The 18,850-nt window shown below is 45.2% G+C and overlaps 1 protein-coding gene across 3 annotated transcripts in view; it reads right to left on the bottom strand.

Moving 5' to 3' along the window:
* The window catches only part of LOC130260965 (sphingosine-1-phosphate transporter SPNS2-like), a 131,705-nt gene that overhangs the window by 13,271 nt on the left and 99,584 nt on the right, over positions 1–18,850 (bottom strand). For 2 of the 3 annotated variants that reach the window (XM_056506790.1, XM_056506792.1), the window contains exons 10-11: positions 15,760–15,858; positions 5,298–5,461 (exon numbers count right to left, since the gene is read on the bottom strand). In XM_056506790.1, the coding sequence (XP_056362765.1) occupies positions 5,298–5,461; positions 15,760–15,858 (263 nt within the window). Of the gene's footprint in view, positions 1–4,524; positions 4,747–5,297; positions 5,462–15,759; positions 15,859–18,850 lie in introns of those variants that run through there. The other variant, XM_056506791.1, reaches the window with a different exon arrangement.

The raw sequence follows: 18,850 nt of genomic DNA, 5'->3' as shown, positions 1-18,850 counted from the left end.
AATGAGTGTCCAGCCTCTTAAAACCCCTGTGATACAGCTCCAGCTGTTCCAGAGAAGGAATGTTCTTTTTGGCCATGCAAACTACCAGAATGGAGCACACTCAGCATCAATCAGCTGCCACTTTAATACCTGGGAAATGGCTAATGGAGGGGACTCTGGGCTTTGCTGGCAACAACATCAGGTCACCTGGTGGGTCCTTTCTGCCTCCAACTGCTGCCACAGGAAAATGAGAGAAAGGGAGGGCTGACAACTCTCTAAGTTCTTCTCCTGCCCCACATAATAGAATCTGCAAAGCAAAAATAAGGTCAGACACTTTCAAATTGCTGCAATAGGAGAACTGGGAGATAATTTTATATCCAGTTCTGCAAAAGGCTAAAAATAAGCCTGATATGAGGCAGAAGAAAGAGCCTGAAAATGGATTATTCTCATTTTTCCTGTAATGCAATTTGAAGATGTGCCATGTTTAAGACAGCAGAAGTGTCTGGACTAGGGATGGTTCTTTTTGTGGATTTTTCTATCTCCTCTGTAAAGAGTATTTTTTTCTAGTGTTTGTACACACCACTTTTAAAATGAAATGAGCACCAGCACTTCTACTTAGCAAGAGCTTCCACATCTGATCAAAGGTGTTAAGAGCAAATTTTTTTCTTATTAAATGTTTAATTTTCATTTTAGGATAAAATAAATACCTGCTCAAGTTGTTTAAATAACCTGATTCTTACTATGCAAACAAAGGGGTGAACCATTCAGGCTTGCAGGCTCTCAGGTCACTGGCTAAAAACTGAAATCCTTTTGTTCTGAGCAGCTGCATCAGTGCAGCTCAGCTGTTTGTTCTGCTCTGGCTGCACCAGGGATCCACACTGCAGTTGCATCCTGCTGCCTGATCTGCATTGCTGCATCCTTGGCAAAAATATCCAGCCTCTGCCATGCAGAGAGGGGCTGAGCCACTACAGAACTTGGACACCCATCCTAAACATCTTTTCATACCTCTGGAAAAAGCCAGAAAAATCTAATGTTTCCAGGTGTAAAACCAGGGATTAAGTTAAAAAAATAAACAAGTTAAAACAACAAAATCCTTTGAGGAGTAGAGTGTCCTACACCTGATTTTTCAGGAAGAATCCAGGTGAATTTGGTTTTCCCTCAGCAGCAGCTGGGAGTGGCCATGGCTGGGGACAGGGCTGCAGGATCACTGCACTCACTGCCCAGAAAAGGACCCTGATACACACGAATTACAGTGATTTATATCCCAGGTACCCAAAAGCTGTCACAGCTTGGGAAAAGGACTTTTTTGAATCCCTTTTCATAACAAAAAAAGCACATTTTTCCTAATTATTGATGGAGCTTCTAGCAAGTACCAAATGCTTTTCTTCTGCAGCCCTCCAGGGTGGAGCTCTGTTTGTCCCAGTCCTCAGCACTGTGAGTGGGGAAGGGGATGAGCACAAACCACAGACACAACTCTCAGCAGTGCTGAGCTTTCACTTCCATGGACTGAAGAGCCTGGACTGCTCCCAGCCTTGGAAAGGGCTCTTGGCAGGGCTGCACAGGTACCTGTCATGGGCTTGAGGATAAAATGCAATTATCAGATTTCTGATAATTCAGAGGGCTCTGCCATGGCAAGACTGTATTGTCTTCCAGCTAAAATCTAGCTTGGTCTCACCAATATTCCTCAAGCAGGTAAGAGAATTACAGAATGCTGATATTTGGAAATAAAATACAACTGCTTTAACCCTCCTCTGCAGAGGTGCAGAGCAGGAAAGAAACAGCAACATAGTCAAGTGATATCACAGAAGGAATTGTAGTTGAGTGGTTTAAAGAACAATTGAAGTACTTATCATTACTAGTGTCTAAGACCTCTTACAGAACCCATTCTTAACTGTTTTCTCTCTCTTATCACTTTGGAATGGTGGGATTAAATTTGTGTTATAGAACTAGTGCCCAAAATTATTGGATTCTTAGCACAGAGAGATGTACTCTATCCTGTTCTCTGCTAGAACTACATTTTCTAAAAGCCTCTTTAAGCTGTCAGACTTCTGAAGCAGCATGAAAATGGTAATAAAAAAATTGTGTTTAAAAAAAATTGCTGTAGAAAGAATTTTTTTTCATCAGTGTTTTGTGAGCAGCCTTGTTGACTGGAATTCCTGTGCTAAAAAAGTACAAAATATGCCAGGAATTGTGACAGTGATAAAAGTAGTGTGAAAGCCTGGAAATTCCTTTTTGAAAGGAAGTGTGGTGGAAACTGGAGGAAGCTTTACAGGAAAGAGTTGCTATCCTGGTATCTGCCCTGCCTGGAAGAAGAAATTATTTCTAAGGAAATGCCCAGAGATGGTTACACAAAGAACCAAACAAACACAGAAATCCCAGCAATAAATCCCTGAAGTACATTTCAGAGGAGAGTGGGAGCTAAAGCAGGGCCAGCTCAGTTTCCACAGGCTGTGGGAGCAGAGTTCACTCTCTGTCCCATGCTGGCTCACTGGAGGGGAGGTGCCCTGAGCCCTGAGCCCTGAGCTGGCACTGATGGATGTTTAATCTCTGGCGGTGACACCGGCGCTCGTGATTCCCGCAGCTTAATTGATTTCTTTTGGCAAAGCCTGTTTCCAGCTCCTGGTGTCTGAGCAGCAGGACTGACTGCAGAGGGAAAACAAGGCATCCTGAAATAGAAATTCCTCTGTAGCCTGCAAGTAAGAGGTAGGATGGAAGGGAGGACTGGCCAAAGGTGTGTGATGCCAAGTGCAGATGGGCTGACAGGTGGGAGCTGGACGGTGGCTCTGGGGTCCAGCAGGGAGTTTTTATCTGCTAATAGCAAAATGCTCTGTTACCTTTCCTCTCACAGGCAAGCACGGAGGTACTAACAAATAAATCCTGCCCCATACATCCTGAGGAGTCACTGAAGCTGCCAGTGGGGGCAGACAGGACCTGGTGGACAGCACAGACCCTGCTGCACATGGCTCCCTCCACAGTCTCAGCCTTACTTCTCTCTTACTTCACTCCCACTCCTCAGTAACTCGAGTGAAGCTGCACTCCAGGAATCTCACTGCAGGATGCCAGTGTATTTTTAACATAGGAGTGGGCACACTTCAGAAAGAGTACTCTTCCTAGGAGTCACTTGAGAGAAATTATTTTGTTAACCATTATTTATGACATTTGTTCTCCCCAGTTTGCAACCCAAAATATCTGTGACTGACTAATACAAGATTCACAAACAAATGTGAGTCAAGAAAGGGAATGATGCTAGAGGAGAAAGAAACAAAACCAGGTTTGACACCTGAATGTTTTTCTTCTAAGAATGGAGGAGTGGCTGTTTGGGAGGCTGGGTGCTCTGGATGTGCATAGAGTTCAACCTGAGCTGCTAAGGGTAGACAGCAAAGGAATATTCCCTTTTGTGCAGGAGCAACTTGAGGTGTGGATGTGATCTCCCTCCCACATTAACATTGCTGCAAAAGCTGGGGCTTTGGCAAAACAACTGTGTAAGACACACCAGTGCTGGCAGCCAAGCAGAGTCACCCAGCTGTGACCTGTGGTGTCTCCTGAGTGAACCAAAACTGTCTTCCTTGAGATCTCCCCTGGAGCTGAGAACAGCTGGATACCACAGTGCCCTGGAACTCATCACTGTCTGAATCCTGAGCCCCTCCTTCACCACCTGAGGTGCTGCCATGCCACACTGGCAGCACGTGTGATGCAAAGGGACACAAATCACCACAGTTAGAAGAGGAACAGGCACTCTCCTCTCTGAACACAGGAAAGACAAGCCCTAAAACTTTCCTATAATCAGGTGAGCAAAGGAAAATGCCACAGAGGGGGTTTCATCTGCTGCACTGACACCAAATAGGACTTTTGGCTCCTTGCAGTAAAAAAGCCACCCTGAGCACCCAGAAATTTATGTTCATCTTGCTGTGTCTCCAGCTGGTTACTGCCTGCACTGGCATGTGCAGTTTATGTGCACAAACACAGCACAAGCACAAAACAGGGCTGGAGAGCAGATCCATGGGCTGGAGAGAGAACACAAGCTGGAGAGCAGATCCCACCTTCCTGCCTCATGCCATGCTGGGGAGGCCAGCAGAAACAAGTTTAATGTCTTCCCCAAATAATCTGCTGTAAGATTTACCTCTTTTTTTCTCTTAGGAAGTCCTTCCTAGCATCTAATCTCCAACTTCCCTTCCTGCCATTTAAGACCCCAGATAACAAACCAGGCACACATGTCACATCCCCAAAGCCACACTGAAGGACTTCCCATCCTTATGACATGAGGTCTTTGTTTTCCACAATGTTTAAACATCTCATTATAGAGGAACTTCTCCTTTCTTTGGTATTTATGTATGCTAGTAAAAGGAAGGTGGAAGTGTACTTACAGGGCCACAGCACCATCTGTGGCACTGCTTCCAAACCTCTTTCATCCATCTGATGAGACAGTGTGAGCCAGAAAGTATCACCCAAACTGTTCACACACTTATGTCAGCTCCAAACACCTAATTTTCCTTCTACATGTCCTATATATAGAGTGATATCCCAGGGCCCTCCTCCTTAAGGTAAATCAAGGCTGCCATTCTCCAGAGGAGGAAAAGCAAAGGCAACTTACAGTCAACACCAGACTAGTCACCTACCCACATACTGAGCATGACATTACACATAGTAACTCTTATTTTTCAACAATTATGAGAAAGAGACTAACCCCAGAAGTTTGTATGTCATGTGGAAGCGTCTTCTGAATTACTGTAGTTGCCAACCGTGAGATGATCCGAATCGGTTTCTTTACTGAAAAACAGTAGCTTTTTTTTCACCAAGCTGCAAGAAGGGACTGGGAAAGACTCTTTATCATAGCAACCCTTGAGTGCACATGTTCCCACACACAGCTTGCTTCCTCCTTGCCTCATGTTCTTGGCTGCCAGAGGTGTCAGCGGGCTCCAGGGATGGAGGCGGGTGGGTGCAGCCTTGACCACCAAGCTCTGGGAAGCACCTCCTGCTCCTCACCTGGCACTCCACCTGTTCCAGCACACAGCAGCCCCTCACCATGGACAGCCTGGGCTGTGACATGCTCAGGCAAGGCTGTGAGGGCTCTCCTCTGAGCCATGTGGCCAACAACTGAGATCCACCAGAGCAGAAGCGTGTAAAGGATGCCCAGCCAGCATGACCCAAGCCCCTGTGCTTCGTGCAGCCTCATGCACTCTGCTGAGCCCAGGTTCTCAACACACAACCCAACATCCTTTACCTGGAAGGGCCAAAGCCAGGGGAAGAGGACAAGCATAATGTTCAAGAGAGCAAACAGGCTGTGGTGCCTCCCCGTTCCCAAAGGCCAGGCTACTCACTGTTGCTCAGCTTTGGCTCTGTCACTCAGGAAGAAGAGGGCAGTGGCCAGGAAGAACATCCCTCCCAGGACAACCACAAAGGGGCAGAGCATCAGCGCGTATCCCAGGCTGAGGAACTCCCACACCGGCGAGTCCTTGGTGCTCTGGCGGATCAGGTCGGAGATCTAGGAGAGAGGGACAAAGAAATTCATCACTCAGATGGAACAGAGACACCAAAATAGTGAAGGGAACAGGATTCCTAAACCACCCACCAAACATGTGTGAGGTTTAAAATGGAACAGTGTGTTCTGCAGAAGCTGAGTGTCCCTCACACCCTTCATCCCTCCACACAGGAGCCTGGGCAATTTATGCTCTGAGGCTTGGCAGGGGCTCTGCTCTCTCTGTCACTCTGCCTGATCTAATGTTATTGCCACAGCCTTTCCACGTTCTCCCAGGCTGTGTCAGGGCAGCATCTGTGGGTGTCTGACCTTGCTGTGCTGCCCAAACACTGGGGAGCCAGCAGGGCTGTGCTGCTGTTGCTCAGTGGGTGAGGGAGTGATCAATCTTCTGCAATTCCTATCAAGTCCTGCTTACTCCCACACCTGACCTACCTTCAGCAAAGGGAAGTATTGAATTCCATTTCTGTGTACTGAGTGAGAAGGGGGGAAGTGTTTTTCAAAGAACAAAAAAAACCCCAGAGATCCCATCTGATTTGGGGAAACAGAATGTGAACGTGGGGGGTTTATGCCCATGTCTGAGGTATGGGGCTCATTCCTTCTTCCAGCCTCCCAAGCCTGAAGTGTTTGTGTGCAAGACTCTGTCCCAGGCTCAGACACAGGGCTGTGCTCACACTGCACACCACCAAATTTATGGACTAAGGCAATCTGCACCTTCTGACAACCAAAAAGCATCATTACATGAAAGTAAATACAAATTATTTACACCTATACAAAGGAGCAGAAACATGCAACAGCACTATTAATTTTGTTATGAAAAGCTTTTTCTAGGACTCAGTAAAATGTAATGCATGTCTGTAGCTAAAACTACCACATTTTAATATTTACTGCCCAGCAAACAACTTCACTCTCCATAAATCTAACAGAGAGCTAGCAGCAGTTGGGGTGGGTCTCAAGGCATTGAGTATTTAAATGTCCAGCTCTGTTTTTATCCATGACCTTTCATTGGGGGAGAAACACTAGTTTATACCAAAAGACTGCAGGGAATTTGCAACATAAAATCCTTCTGCTGTGCACACACGCAAATCAGCTCCAGAAATAGTCAAAGCTTGTGCAGCAACTTCTGAACTGCCACATTACTGGAAATGGAAAAGCTGGAGTCAAACACAACCTACAAGCAAGTTCTGACATTCAAGGCTTAAATCTTAACAGTGAAAAGAAGAACTGTCACATGCAGGAGAAATCACCAATTCACATTCTGCAGAGACCTGGAAGGTGACTGTGTGTGAGGAGATGCCTCAGCACAACACGAGCTCCCAGAAGGATGCTGCTCATGGAGACCCAAAAGAAAAGGACACTGGGTGTGTTTTAGCAGGGACTCTGGGGGTCTCAGTGTGCTTGTGCCCCTCTCACAGCTCAGCCTGGCTCCTGTGCAGGGATGGAAAGGAGGAGCTGCCAGCCCAGAGCTGGAGGTGACACTACTGTAGGACGTGCACATGTCCTGCAGGATGGAGCCCTCTCAAAAAATTAACCCTGGAAGAGAGTAACTACAGAAAGAATTGAAAGGTTTTAGCCTGATTTCTCTGTTTTATTCCCTGCCTTAGAATGGATGAGGAGAAAATTTCAGTGCTTGGGATATAGAAGTGTTCTAGTCCTCTCAAAAATAACTTTATTCACAGAGTAAAAGACATGAAGAAAAACGAGTGTTCCAATTCTCATGTGAAACTGAATGCAAATAAAGTGGCCATTAGTCTGAGAGATTTATTAAAAAACAGCAACAAGACTTGAATGTGAAAAGAATGCACCCACAAGAAAGCAGCGGAATGTGCTCTGCACCCAGGAGACAGGGACATCAGTTGGTCATTAATTCCTTTTGTATCCAGACACCTTAATTCCAAACATTTCCCTTACTCTTCATTATGAACCAGAATTTGGCATCGAGTCAATGTCTCTGTCAGGCTGCAATAGCCAGAATTGAGGATATTCTGAAACAGAAATCTAGACATTCTAAAGCACTTTTCATTTTTGGGAATGGATACAATTATTCTCTAAAAGGACCAGACTATAAATCATTTGACAAATTGACGTGGTAAGTCAGCAGCAGAGGATGAAAAGCCATGCATGTGCTCCTGATTGCTTTCTCTGTGGATGACATGACATTCTAGGCTAAAAAGCAGCTTTGAAAGTGTAAAGTCTCCAACAAATAAATCTCCCAATGCAGTTTGTCCCACACCCTCCCTTCTAACGCATTGTGTTGACCTTTTATAGCAACAAATCATGTCATTATTAAATCTGCTGTATTTTTCATTTTTAACCAAACACATTCTGTAAATGCACAGTTTAGGAAAAAATGCCTTTCCTCCTTTTCAAGGTATAATACTTTCCTCCAAGCCTGCTGGTGGTTCCATATAATTCCCTCTCCAATGTCTTCATCTCTTAACTCAAGAATTTTATCAGGACCCACATATATGTTTTTGCTGTTAACAGTCACCATTCTCTGTTGTTTTGTTCCATTTGGTTACAAACCACCTGCTAAGGCTGGAACTTTGGCATCTCCTCTCAAGAGGACACAGGACATAATTACAGAGCTAGGCTCCAAGAATGACACACCATTTGCCAAATGGTCTGCTCTGTACCGCCAGTTTTGGGCTTTCCAGACTCCTCACAACGCCAGCATCCTGAGCTGGCCAACTGTGATTTGGCAAGACCCAATCAAGAATAATTTTTGGTGTCTTCTCTCTAACACGAGTAACAAACTGCGGGGGCTGTGCCTGGCTGGTGCCAGCTCTGCAGCAGGAGTTGTGTGTGGGATTCCTTCCTTTGTTCCTCCAGCTGGGAGGTGAAAATCTTCCAAACACGTATGCAGAATGTGGGGGTGGAAAATCCAGAAGGGAGTCCTGTTGCTGCTCTGCAGTCTAATCACAAGTCTTTGATACCAAGCTGACTGTGAAAGTTCAGGTCTCCTCCCTCACTGAGCACAAAGCTCAGACCAAGAGCAGTGACTCTGCTGAACAGAGCTCAGCTTGAGGCGTTTCTGGAGCAGAGCGCGGCCGGCGCGCTCGGCCGCTGGCAGAGCTTGGATGGAGTCCAGCTGCAGACAGCTCCTGCTTCCACAGAACCAACAGGGCAGCTGCAGAGGCACATCCCAACCCCAGCACCATCCCACATCCCAGCTGAGCCTCCACCTGAGTCAGGAGACAGCACAGGAACCAAGGGAAACTTCACTGTTTTCTTGGGAAGTACTCGGTGTGTGCTTTGGAACAGGGGACAGGCTGTGGATACAGCAGGTGCCAAGGTGGGCTGAAGGCCAAGGAAGGGATCTGGATTTCATGTTCTGTCTCTCCTGAACAGTCTGGGCTGGTAAATTAACTGATTTATTAATTACACAGTGTAATGGCAACAACATCTCTGAAATCACCGTTTCATTTCCTCTCTTTTGTTGCTGAGTCAGTATCTCAATTCCTCTGCAACTGGCTTCTCTAAATTCCTGACATTGCCACCTGGGCATAAATCCTGCTACATAAAAGGCTATTTCTGGCACAAAGATCTGATTTTCATGATTACCAGTTTGATACAAGCCAGGTTCTCCCTGGCTGATCACTACAGTACAGTTCCTTAACACAGTATTCCCTGCACCCCCACAATGGTTTGGGATCCACCCACTCTGAAGTGAGTATGAATGTGAAAGATTTCTCTAATTTTCTAAAAAATAAAATGGAATATGAATGCAAATGAAGCTGAGAAAGCAAAAATGAGGGATTTTATAAAGTAAAGAATTTGCTGGGCCTGGGGGGGAGCAGAAGCATTTACACTGTGCTAAATGGCACAAGGAACACTTTATAATAAGAGGAAGTAAACCTGTTTTTTTAATGATATTTTCCCCCTCCCAGGATGACCAGGCTGCATTAAATACATGGTGTTGCCTTGAAAAAGGCCACAGTAAGTTAAGGTGCTCCATGAGGATGCTGCTTGCTATGCCAGGACATGGACTTGGTACATCAGAGCAATATCTGCCCCATTGTCCCTGGAAAGGGTTGAAAGTCTCTTTTCTTGAAGCCATTAACTAACTTTCTGGTCTGCCCAGGGATTTTCTAAGTTAAGACTGGACTTCTTTTGATCCCAGAGAGAGATGCTTCATACCAAGGGGAATGTGAAGAAATGCCATGACAGGGCCCAGGTACATGAGCACATTGGATGGGGCACCCATTCCCATGTAGGAACAGGGCCAGCAGCATCCCTGTCCCCACCTCTCCTGGCAGCATGGGCCCCTTCCCTGTGTGTATATCCCACAAAAGCAAAGTGATTCCTTACGGTGAAGAGAATCTGGACACATTCTGAAAAGTGCTCAGCACCATGAAAACTGTCCATGTTGGGAGCATGCAGCATCCTTGGCAGCTCAGAGGAAGAGAACATTTATTTAAAGAGGTTTTTGGTGCACAGAGGAGTGATAGAGCAGATGAGACAGAGCTTGAAATACTCCAGTGCAACAATGACCTGCTTTGGATTTCTGGGCTTTCTCTAATGAGATACTTTCACCTACATTAAACATTTATCAAAAATACTGAGAACCTGTACATCTAACAGTCATGAACATGACAGATGCACAAAACTCTGAAAAAACACCAAAGCAGGCTGTGAACTCTTGGCACAGAGCATTTTAGAGATGGGAAGTCATTTGGTATTTTATTGGCAGACTTAAATCTTATCTGTTCCTGAGTTATCAGAAGTGGGAAGTTTGTTAGCTCGTTGCAATGAGGAGATCAATCCCTTCAGGACTGGTCTCCAGGTGGTTAATTCTCCTATTATTTTGCAGCTGACAGCTATGTCAAAGATTTGGCCTTTCAGTGCACTATGAAAAAGGCTTTTAATAACTCAGGACCAGAGAAATCCTCAACTTAAAGTTACTGCTTGGAGAAACAGGTAATAAGGAGGAGCACAGCAGATGTTCAGACTGGCAAGGCCAAGTTCCATTTTACCCACCACAGTGTGGGTCACAAACAAGCATGAATGTGGGGAAAGATCTCTACAGGAGGAGTGATGCCATCAGGGTTACCCCACACCTGCCAAGCAGCTGGGACTTGGTAAAGAAAGAACAATAAAAACCATAAATGTGTATCACATTTCATCTACCATCAGCTGATGGGGGATGCTGCTTATACAGACTCATGTACACTGTGTTAGAACATGCTGCAAAAGGCCACAAGACAGAGACCTCTGCTCCATCCTCAGCCCAGGAGCAGTGGAATATCTCCTGATGGTCCATGAAACAGAGAGTGATGCCAGGAGAGTATTTTGCACATTTTTATTACAGGACATTACTGCCTTTTAGACCCCGAGTTCATCTCTTACCCTGCTTTGGCAGGAGAGACAGGACTGTGCAACCACCAGCAAGGGCCATATTTGAGGAATGGCTGCATGGGTCAAACAGGACAGAACACCCAGACTGCAGCATCACATCCCAACAATCCACTTTATTACAATACCTTTTTTTAAAGTCAGACAGAAGTGGATTTGACTCCCAATGGGAGTTTTAGTCCAGCAAACTGAACTGGAAAAAGTGTTCTTCCAGATAAGCATGTCCTACTCTGAAGCAACCATAGCATTTTAAACTATAAAATATGAATTTTAAACCATAATACATAAATTCTGCTTTCTCAGGCAGGCAAGTCTTTCAATACAGATATACTTGGTTAGGTAAACAGCTTCAACCAAATTAACAAAAAAGCTGTTTCAAACTGGGCCAAGATGCTGTGAAATCTGCACCTCCAGTTATAACTTTCATTAAAAAGTATCTTAATTGCTGCATTTACTACAGTTTTTCTTGCCTTGCCCCTAATGAAATGCTGATCTGCCTGCCCTGATATTCTGCACCAGGGATAATTAACACTGCTCTGCTAACTACTTGCTAAAGGAAGATCATTAGTATTCTTGCTGCTTAAATAGCTCATTAGATTTATCAACCTGCTCAGGGAAAGCTGGGGAAGGAAGAAGAGTGAAGGGTGCCAAGGCTCCCACAGCCCAGCTGGCATGGAATGGCTGGAGATGGTGTCCCTCCAGTAAAACTGGAGCAGCCCAGGAGGACTGGGAGGATGGGAACCACCATCAGAGGAGCCCAGGGAGAAGGTCTGAGCCCATCAAAAGGTGCTCATGGTGGAGAGCTGTCTCTGGCAGTTTAGAACATCTCCTCACAGGCGTGATGAGGAGATACAGACTGGTTTTCACCCTCAGACCTTATGAACAGCTGCACAAAGAAGATGAGAGAGAGTTTCAGCAGACAGGAGAGCAGGCAGCACCAGCTCAGTGAGGGCAGTGTGTGCCCACAGCAGCACCAGCTCTGCACAGGGAGGGACAGCAGTGCCTGCAGCAGGTCCTGCTGGCAGGGACCAGGAAAGTGCAGAGGTAGAAGAAAATTACAAGTTTGGAGGAAGGAAAGAAACACTCCCAAGCCACAGCCTTGAAATAAAAACCCCCTTTTGCCTGTATTCAGATTTCCAGAAGCAGAAGAGCAGTCAGGAGGTGGAGGGGAGCACAACAAGAAGGATGATATAAACCCTGAGCAGGGAAAACAGGTTCATGCCTGTGCACAGATGGACACAGGAGCATGGACTTGAAGTTGTGTTATTTTAAAGATCAAACCAGAATTAGTGATACAAAAAGCTGGAGCTGTGATGTAGCCTGAGAAGAGGTAACTATTTCACATGCTGCTGCCCCCTCCATCCACTTGCTCTTCTGAGTCTGCAATGCTGTCTAGGGCGGCAGTTAAAGACCTTTATCTGATACTGAACATTAACGGTGGGATTTGGGGCACTTCTCTTAACACTTCTGTGCTCCAGCAATCATGTCTGCATAGTGGGAGTGGTCAAAGACAGAAAAGTACTACACACATTTGGGTGTAAAGCACTCAGCAGGTGAGGTTTCTCACCAACTGCCTCAAGAATAAAGCATGAGTGACACTGGAGTTGTTAAAAAGGAGTTATTTAAACTCTACAGGTTGGTTATCATAAAGATCTCGAAAAAAGTTTCAGCTCTCTAGGAATAAATGCTCTCATCTACTGAAATACTGCAGAATGCTTATTCTTATTTGGCAATGAACAGGCTGTGCTGATTTACAGTAATTGATCTCAGAGCTTGCCATGTAGAAAAGCTTTATGCAAATTACAGCTGCCACCCTAAAGCTGCATTTGCATAACTCCTTTGTAAGTCAATCTTGAGCCTTTTTACCATAATAGAAGTTATCAATATTTAAAGGGACATGAAAAATAGCCACACATGTGCTCCCTGCCACTTAGCTTTTAAGCACTAATGTGTATTTGCTGCTTTGGGTGGTTTAAGGAGCTGCAGTGCAAGATTTGGAATGGGGTGAAGTTACAGAAAGTCTGAGTGTGACCTTGAGCTCTCAGGACACACCACAGAGCACAGCAGCAATTGCACACCTGAGGCTGTGGCTGATCAGCACCTCCTGTGTTCCACACGGGCATTTTAAGATCAATACAACATTTATTGGTATCCAGCAGAGACAACTGCCTGCCACAGCTCAGTCCTACAAGGACAAGGTCACCAGCTCTTTATTAAGAGCATTGCTAGAGGGAATCTCACTATAAACTCACCAAAACCATGTAGGATTCCAGCCATGTCTGACCAAAGCACTGATCATTTAGTGAGGGGATTTCAGGGGAGACACAGCAGAACTCCAGGATCCCAGGTGGACCCAAGTGATCAGGAGGCTGTTTCACCTTCTGAGCCTGCCTGTTACTGCAGCTCACAGAATCATTAAGGTTGGAAAAGAACTCTGAGAGGATCAAGTCCAACCTGTGACTGAATATCACCTTGCAAACCAGACCAGAGCACCAAGTGCCACATCCAATCGTTCCTTGGACACCTCCAGTGCCTTCTGCTGCTCTCCAAAACCCACCCCCTGCTCTTGGTCTGCCTGGTGAAGAGTCTGGAGTCACAGCAATGGGAGTTGATGTCCTGGGTAGGGATTCCCAGAAGGACTCTGGCAATCAGGTTCCCAAATTTCCTTTACATCCAGCAGGAGCAGGTTACTCAGCCCTCACAGACTGCCTGGAAAATCCTGGTTGGGATCTGAGCCCCTTCTGCAACCTGCCCAGGTGGGGTTTCAATGCTGCATGAAGGTCTCCATCCTGCACTGCAGCTGGACAATTCCTGTGGTTTTTAATACCCAGGCCCATTGCTTGCCTTAGCTCTGGTGCAGAAGTTGGCTGTCCTTTCACTTTAAATAGTATTTGTTTGCCTGTGTTATGTGGAGCTGTAGCTGACCTTTCAGTCCTGGTAGCAGAGGAAGGATGAATCAGCCCAGCCAGAAAAGAGGCTGCACAAAGGGATGCTGGATCCTTTCATGACATGAGTGCTTCACTCCTTCTCTTCTGCTCAGAGCCATGGACCTGCATCACCTCCTCCCAAATCACAACTGCCCAACAACTGCAGCATTAGAAAAGGATAATTCAAAATAATAATGAATATTTCCCCAGTCTAAAGAAAGCCTAATGCAGCTATTAAATTGGGGCTATACATATTTCAGCCAAGAATCCTTAAGTAACTCACAACTTGCTTGATCTCTGAATACCAGGAGGGCAAGACACATTATTTCTACAACCAAAGACCTTTTATTTTTAATATATGACATTGAAGAGCCCCAGGCAACTTTCAAGAATAATTGCAATCATTCAGAGTCCTAGGTATTCCTCCTGGACATCCCTCTCCTGTAAGGAAAAGGATGAACATGCAGCAGAGTCACTGAGGCAGCCTGGTCTGCCCCTGTCCTGCCTGTTCCCTTCTCCTCTCCCACATTCCCCACCTGCCCTGCCTGAAGCAGCTTCTCCTGCAATTCCTTTGTTCCTGCCACCTTCAAATAACTTCTAAAATAAGATTGTTTCTCCCCAGGTACCCACAACATTGAAGTAAACAAAGAATTAAGCTAAATTGTGCATTTTTATTCTCTTGAGAGATTTCTCATTCCTTTGCTCTTCTCAGTCTTATCTCTATCTGCCTTTTCCTGTGTGCTCCAGAGGGCTACAGAGCAGCCATAGCATTGCCACTCAAAAACAAACATTTATATATAATTAAACAGATAAACTCACAAAATCAAATATATATAAATAAATATATATAGCTACACACACTGGTGTCTACAGGACAAACAGATGAGCAATGATGGTTGTAAAAAATAAAAAAGCCCCACAGCACCCAGCAGCTGTGTCTGAGCTGGAGGAGGACATCAAAGTCCTGTCTCTCATGTGATGGGACCAGTGAAGATCCCAGTTACACCCCTGGGCAGCAGCACTTTCAGCACATCAGGAGCAGGGTCACTTAGGGATTTCTGTGGAAGCTACTATATTTTATAAATGATGATCTGTGATCTCTGAAACTCCATGCATCAAACTCCACTGAAGGAAAAAGACATTTCCCCAATATATCTAGATTTCTTTTCCTCATTACATTTCCCAGGCCTTTTATTTTCAACTGTGAATGTTCTCTGACTGCCAGATTTTGGAGCTGGGTCTCTTGTTCTGTTCTGCAGTAGGATAATGGTGGAATAGGAAGGGAAATTCCCTGTCAGACCAAGGCCAGCCACCAAAGGAGTCACAGAGAGGAACCCAAAGTGAACACCCCAGGAAGAAGTGCTAATAAAAATAAAATAAAAATTAATAAAACTAATAAAAATACTAATAAAAACCCCTGTTTGGGCACTGCCCAGGCTGCCCAGGGAATGTCAATGGCCCCAAGGCTGCCAGAGCTCCAGGAGCATTTGGACAGTGTTTTCAGGCACAGGGTAAGATTGTTGGTGTGTCCGTGCAGGGCCAGGAGCTGGACTGGATGATCCTTGTCAGGCCCTTCCAGCCCAGAATAATCTGTGGTTCTATGATTTACTATCATACAAACCAGGTACAGCTGTGTGCTGCTGCCCACAAACAGGCATTTGGTTTCTGAGGTCAGTGAACAGCTAAACACACACACGACTCTCTTCCAACCTAATTTCTATCAGCCCCATGTCCACACCACAGCAAGAACACTCACTCTTTTCAGAGCTGTCTGTGGGTTTTATAAACACCTCAGGATAAAAAGATGTGGAAGTTTATTTACCAGACCCAAGCAGTGCCCCTGGTTTGAACTGCAGCTCACAACAACCCAACCCAGCCAGGTAAAAGAAGTTGCACTGTTCTGCAGCACTTCCCATCCTGCTGACAAACACAGGCCTTCCTTCCCAGCAGGGACCAACTTGGCATTTCAGATGAGCAGCTCAGAAACAAAAGGCAGCCCTGCCAGAGCCTGCTGTGAGCACTTACAAATCCAATGAGATAAGGACTGCCAGCATCTCCCAGGAGGTGTGAAGTGAAACTCTGCAAGGCCACGGCGGTCGCACGGCGAGTTGGAATGACCACGTACTGCAAAGGAGGGGACAGAAACAAAAATGGTGAAGCAGCTGAAGCAAGAACCTGCCCATCTGTCTTGTGCTGCTCAGTGCATGCCCAGGGCAGCAGAAAACAAAGCAGCCACCCCAGACAGAGCCATGGCCAGCCCATGGCTCAGAGCCCTCCCTGCTCTGGAGTTTTCCTGTTGGCAGGTGCAGAGGGGAGGAAGCTCTGCCCACCCTGCTCCATTCTCAGCACTGCTTGCACTATCAGCTTTGCCCACAAGACACTTTGCTGCTGCTCCTCAGACTGCATTTTGCTTTGCTGGTGAGGAGAATGAAATTGAAAGTAGCTCAACACCACCAGCCTTCCCATCAAGGGCTGTGCTGTAACCTGGGATATTTGGTTTATTCCATAATAAAAGTTATTTTGTTTCCTAAACCATCAGCAATCCACATCTGTATGAAAGGTCACAGTCACCCATCCCCTCTTCCCAGTCCATCTCTAGCCACTTTACATTTTTCTCAAAAATTTGTGATTCCATTTGTGAAAAGTGACAAAGTCACGTTAGGAAAATTTTCCATAGCCAAGATAATGCATTTTGGGCTCCACTCCTCTAATAGGACATGACACCCTTAGCCAGGTCATGCAGAATCAGTCAGATTACACAGGAGCAGTGGAAAACACAAATTACTTCCCCATGAAGGGACTAGAGCTCACAGATAACAAAGCCCTAACCATGGCAGGGGATGAAAAATTAAAAAAATAAAAAAACCTAGGAACCCCTTGTCCTGTGCAATTTTATAATACCCTTCTCAGAGGCAGAAGGAAGTAATTGTCTCTTGCATAAATTGTTAAAGACACTGGCTAAGGACATCTCCACCAAGTCCACATATCCCAGTTTATGAATTGATCCTGTCTTGATTTAAAGGCTGGAAGTAATGAAGAGTTCAATGGGTCTCTAAATCCAAGTGAGCATTGTTTCTGCCTGTAAGCACTGAATCTCACTGTGCCTTTCCTGTGGCTCTGACAGGAATGACTCTTGTTCAGCTCTTTGGAGACCATGATCCATTTTATTTATCCACTTTCTCTCTGCTGGGCTGCCTTCAGTCTTTCTTTACAAGTTCTGCCTTGCCAGCATCCTTGCAATCCTTTCCCAAGGTGATTTATTAATTAAATGTGACATTTCAGGACTGGCCCATTCCAGCCAGAGACACACAGAGCTCCTTTACCTGAACTGACTGGCAGGGAGGACTGACTCAGGGCACAGGACTAAAGTACATTAGTGCTTGAACTACTCCTCACAGGGAAGGGGAGTTGCCCTGTCTGCAGTGGAAAGAATTACCATAAAAACCAGAAACAAAAGAAAGAGCATTGAGAAAATCCACACTAAAAAAGAACTGATGCTTATTTAAAATTATCATCTCATTCCAAGCACAGACAATTCCGAATTATGGGTAAAATTAGATTAAATGCTTTTCCTCAGGGTTTACCATGTGTGTTCAGATGACCTGCCAGTTCTTTCATCCCTGCTTTGACAAAGCTGCAAATGCACACTGCTAATGCACTTTCATGCCATGTATTAAGCAGACACCCTGTTCAGCTTCTGTTGTACAACACAAGAGCAAGATGTGCTCAGATCCAGAGCAATGCCCAGCTGTGGGTGTCAGGTCCTGCCCTCCTTTTGCATCCAGGAACTCAGAACATGACTTGAAGAAAGAAATCCCCAGAGGAAAATTAGCTCTAAACTTCATTAGAGACACAGAAATGTGCTGAAGGTCAGATTGTGAGCAGTAGGAGAGCCCCACAATTCATTCCCACTCCCTAAAGAGGCAGATAATGGATGCAACCTGGATAGACCAGACAGAAGAAAAGAAAAATTAAGAGTGAGTTATTTTTGTTCTTTTCACCTGGCCCAGTTCACACAGGGGCAGTGGAGATGGATTCTGCAAGAACTCTTTGGGAAAGGGCATCTGAGTAGATAAAGTGAAATTCTACCTAATTCAAGAGTTGTGCATAAATGTGAAACACGAAATTTGAAACCTAAAATATTTTTTCTTTCTGTAAAGTTTATGTTAACCAATCTGGAGAAAAAAAACTGCCTGGTTCTGTATTCTATCAATTTTTGTAGCAAAAGGACAAAAGAAACGGCACATTTATTAAAATGTACCACTTTCAGGGAGTGGCAGTGCATTGATGCTAATTAGAGGAAGAAATCTTAATGATACCTGTATCATATGTGTACATGCATATCTAAATATTTATATACATGAATATACACATGTATATTAGACATAATTTTTCTTGTGTAGCTATATTATACAAAATAGTTTTGCAAGCAGGAGTACAGTTTCCAGCTTAGCTGAAGAAGTTATTGATGGCTGAAACACCATAAAGTGCTAAAACTTGGTGTATTTGGTCTGGAATTCAAGAGACAAACACCCCTCTCAAAGCAAAAACCCAACATGTAGCAAGCAAATGAACATCACCTCCTTGAAAAACATATTGGAAAGAAAAAAAAACACCAAAAAAAACCCAACAAAAAACCTCCACCCTATCCCTACTTAAAAAACATTTTGTCCTGATGGACAGGAAGCAGCTGGAAGCAAACATCTACTGTTCTTGGAAGACAGAAGTAAATTACAACTCTAAATGGGCACTTCAGTACTAAAATAGACCTAAATTCAAACCATGCATGGCCTGGTTTGGACATGCCACAGAAACTGGAGGTGGGAGAGCCACAGCAGCCAGGGAGGAAGCCTGTGGGATTGTCCTGGCTCATCCCTGATCCAGGTCCAGAGGCAGGCAGCACAGAGGATGGGCTGACCAAGCAGCTCTGGAAACCTCTGCTCTTTAAATAGAGGTTCAGAAAGGCCAGGGATTACTGCTGACATCTCCTTCCTGTGAGAGAACCAGCAGGAGCTGGTCTGAAAAAAGTTAATGGGGAAAGCCAAGGAGAGCTCACCCTTCTCCCAGGAAAAGGCCACGTGCCAAAGAGGTAAGTTCTGATGTTTATGCCTAAGCT

The sequence above is a fragment of the Oenanthe melanoleuca genome, chromosome 19 (assembly GCF_029582105.1).
Source record: "Oenanthe melanoleuca isolate GR-GAL-2019-014 chromosome 19, OMel1.0, whole genome shotgun sequence".
NCBI lineage: Eukaryota > Metazoa > Chordata > Aves > Passeriformes > Muscicapidae > Oenanthe > Oenanthe melanoleuca.
This window is presented reverse-complemented; position numbering and strand designations above follow the sequence as displayed.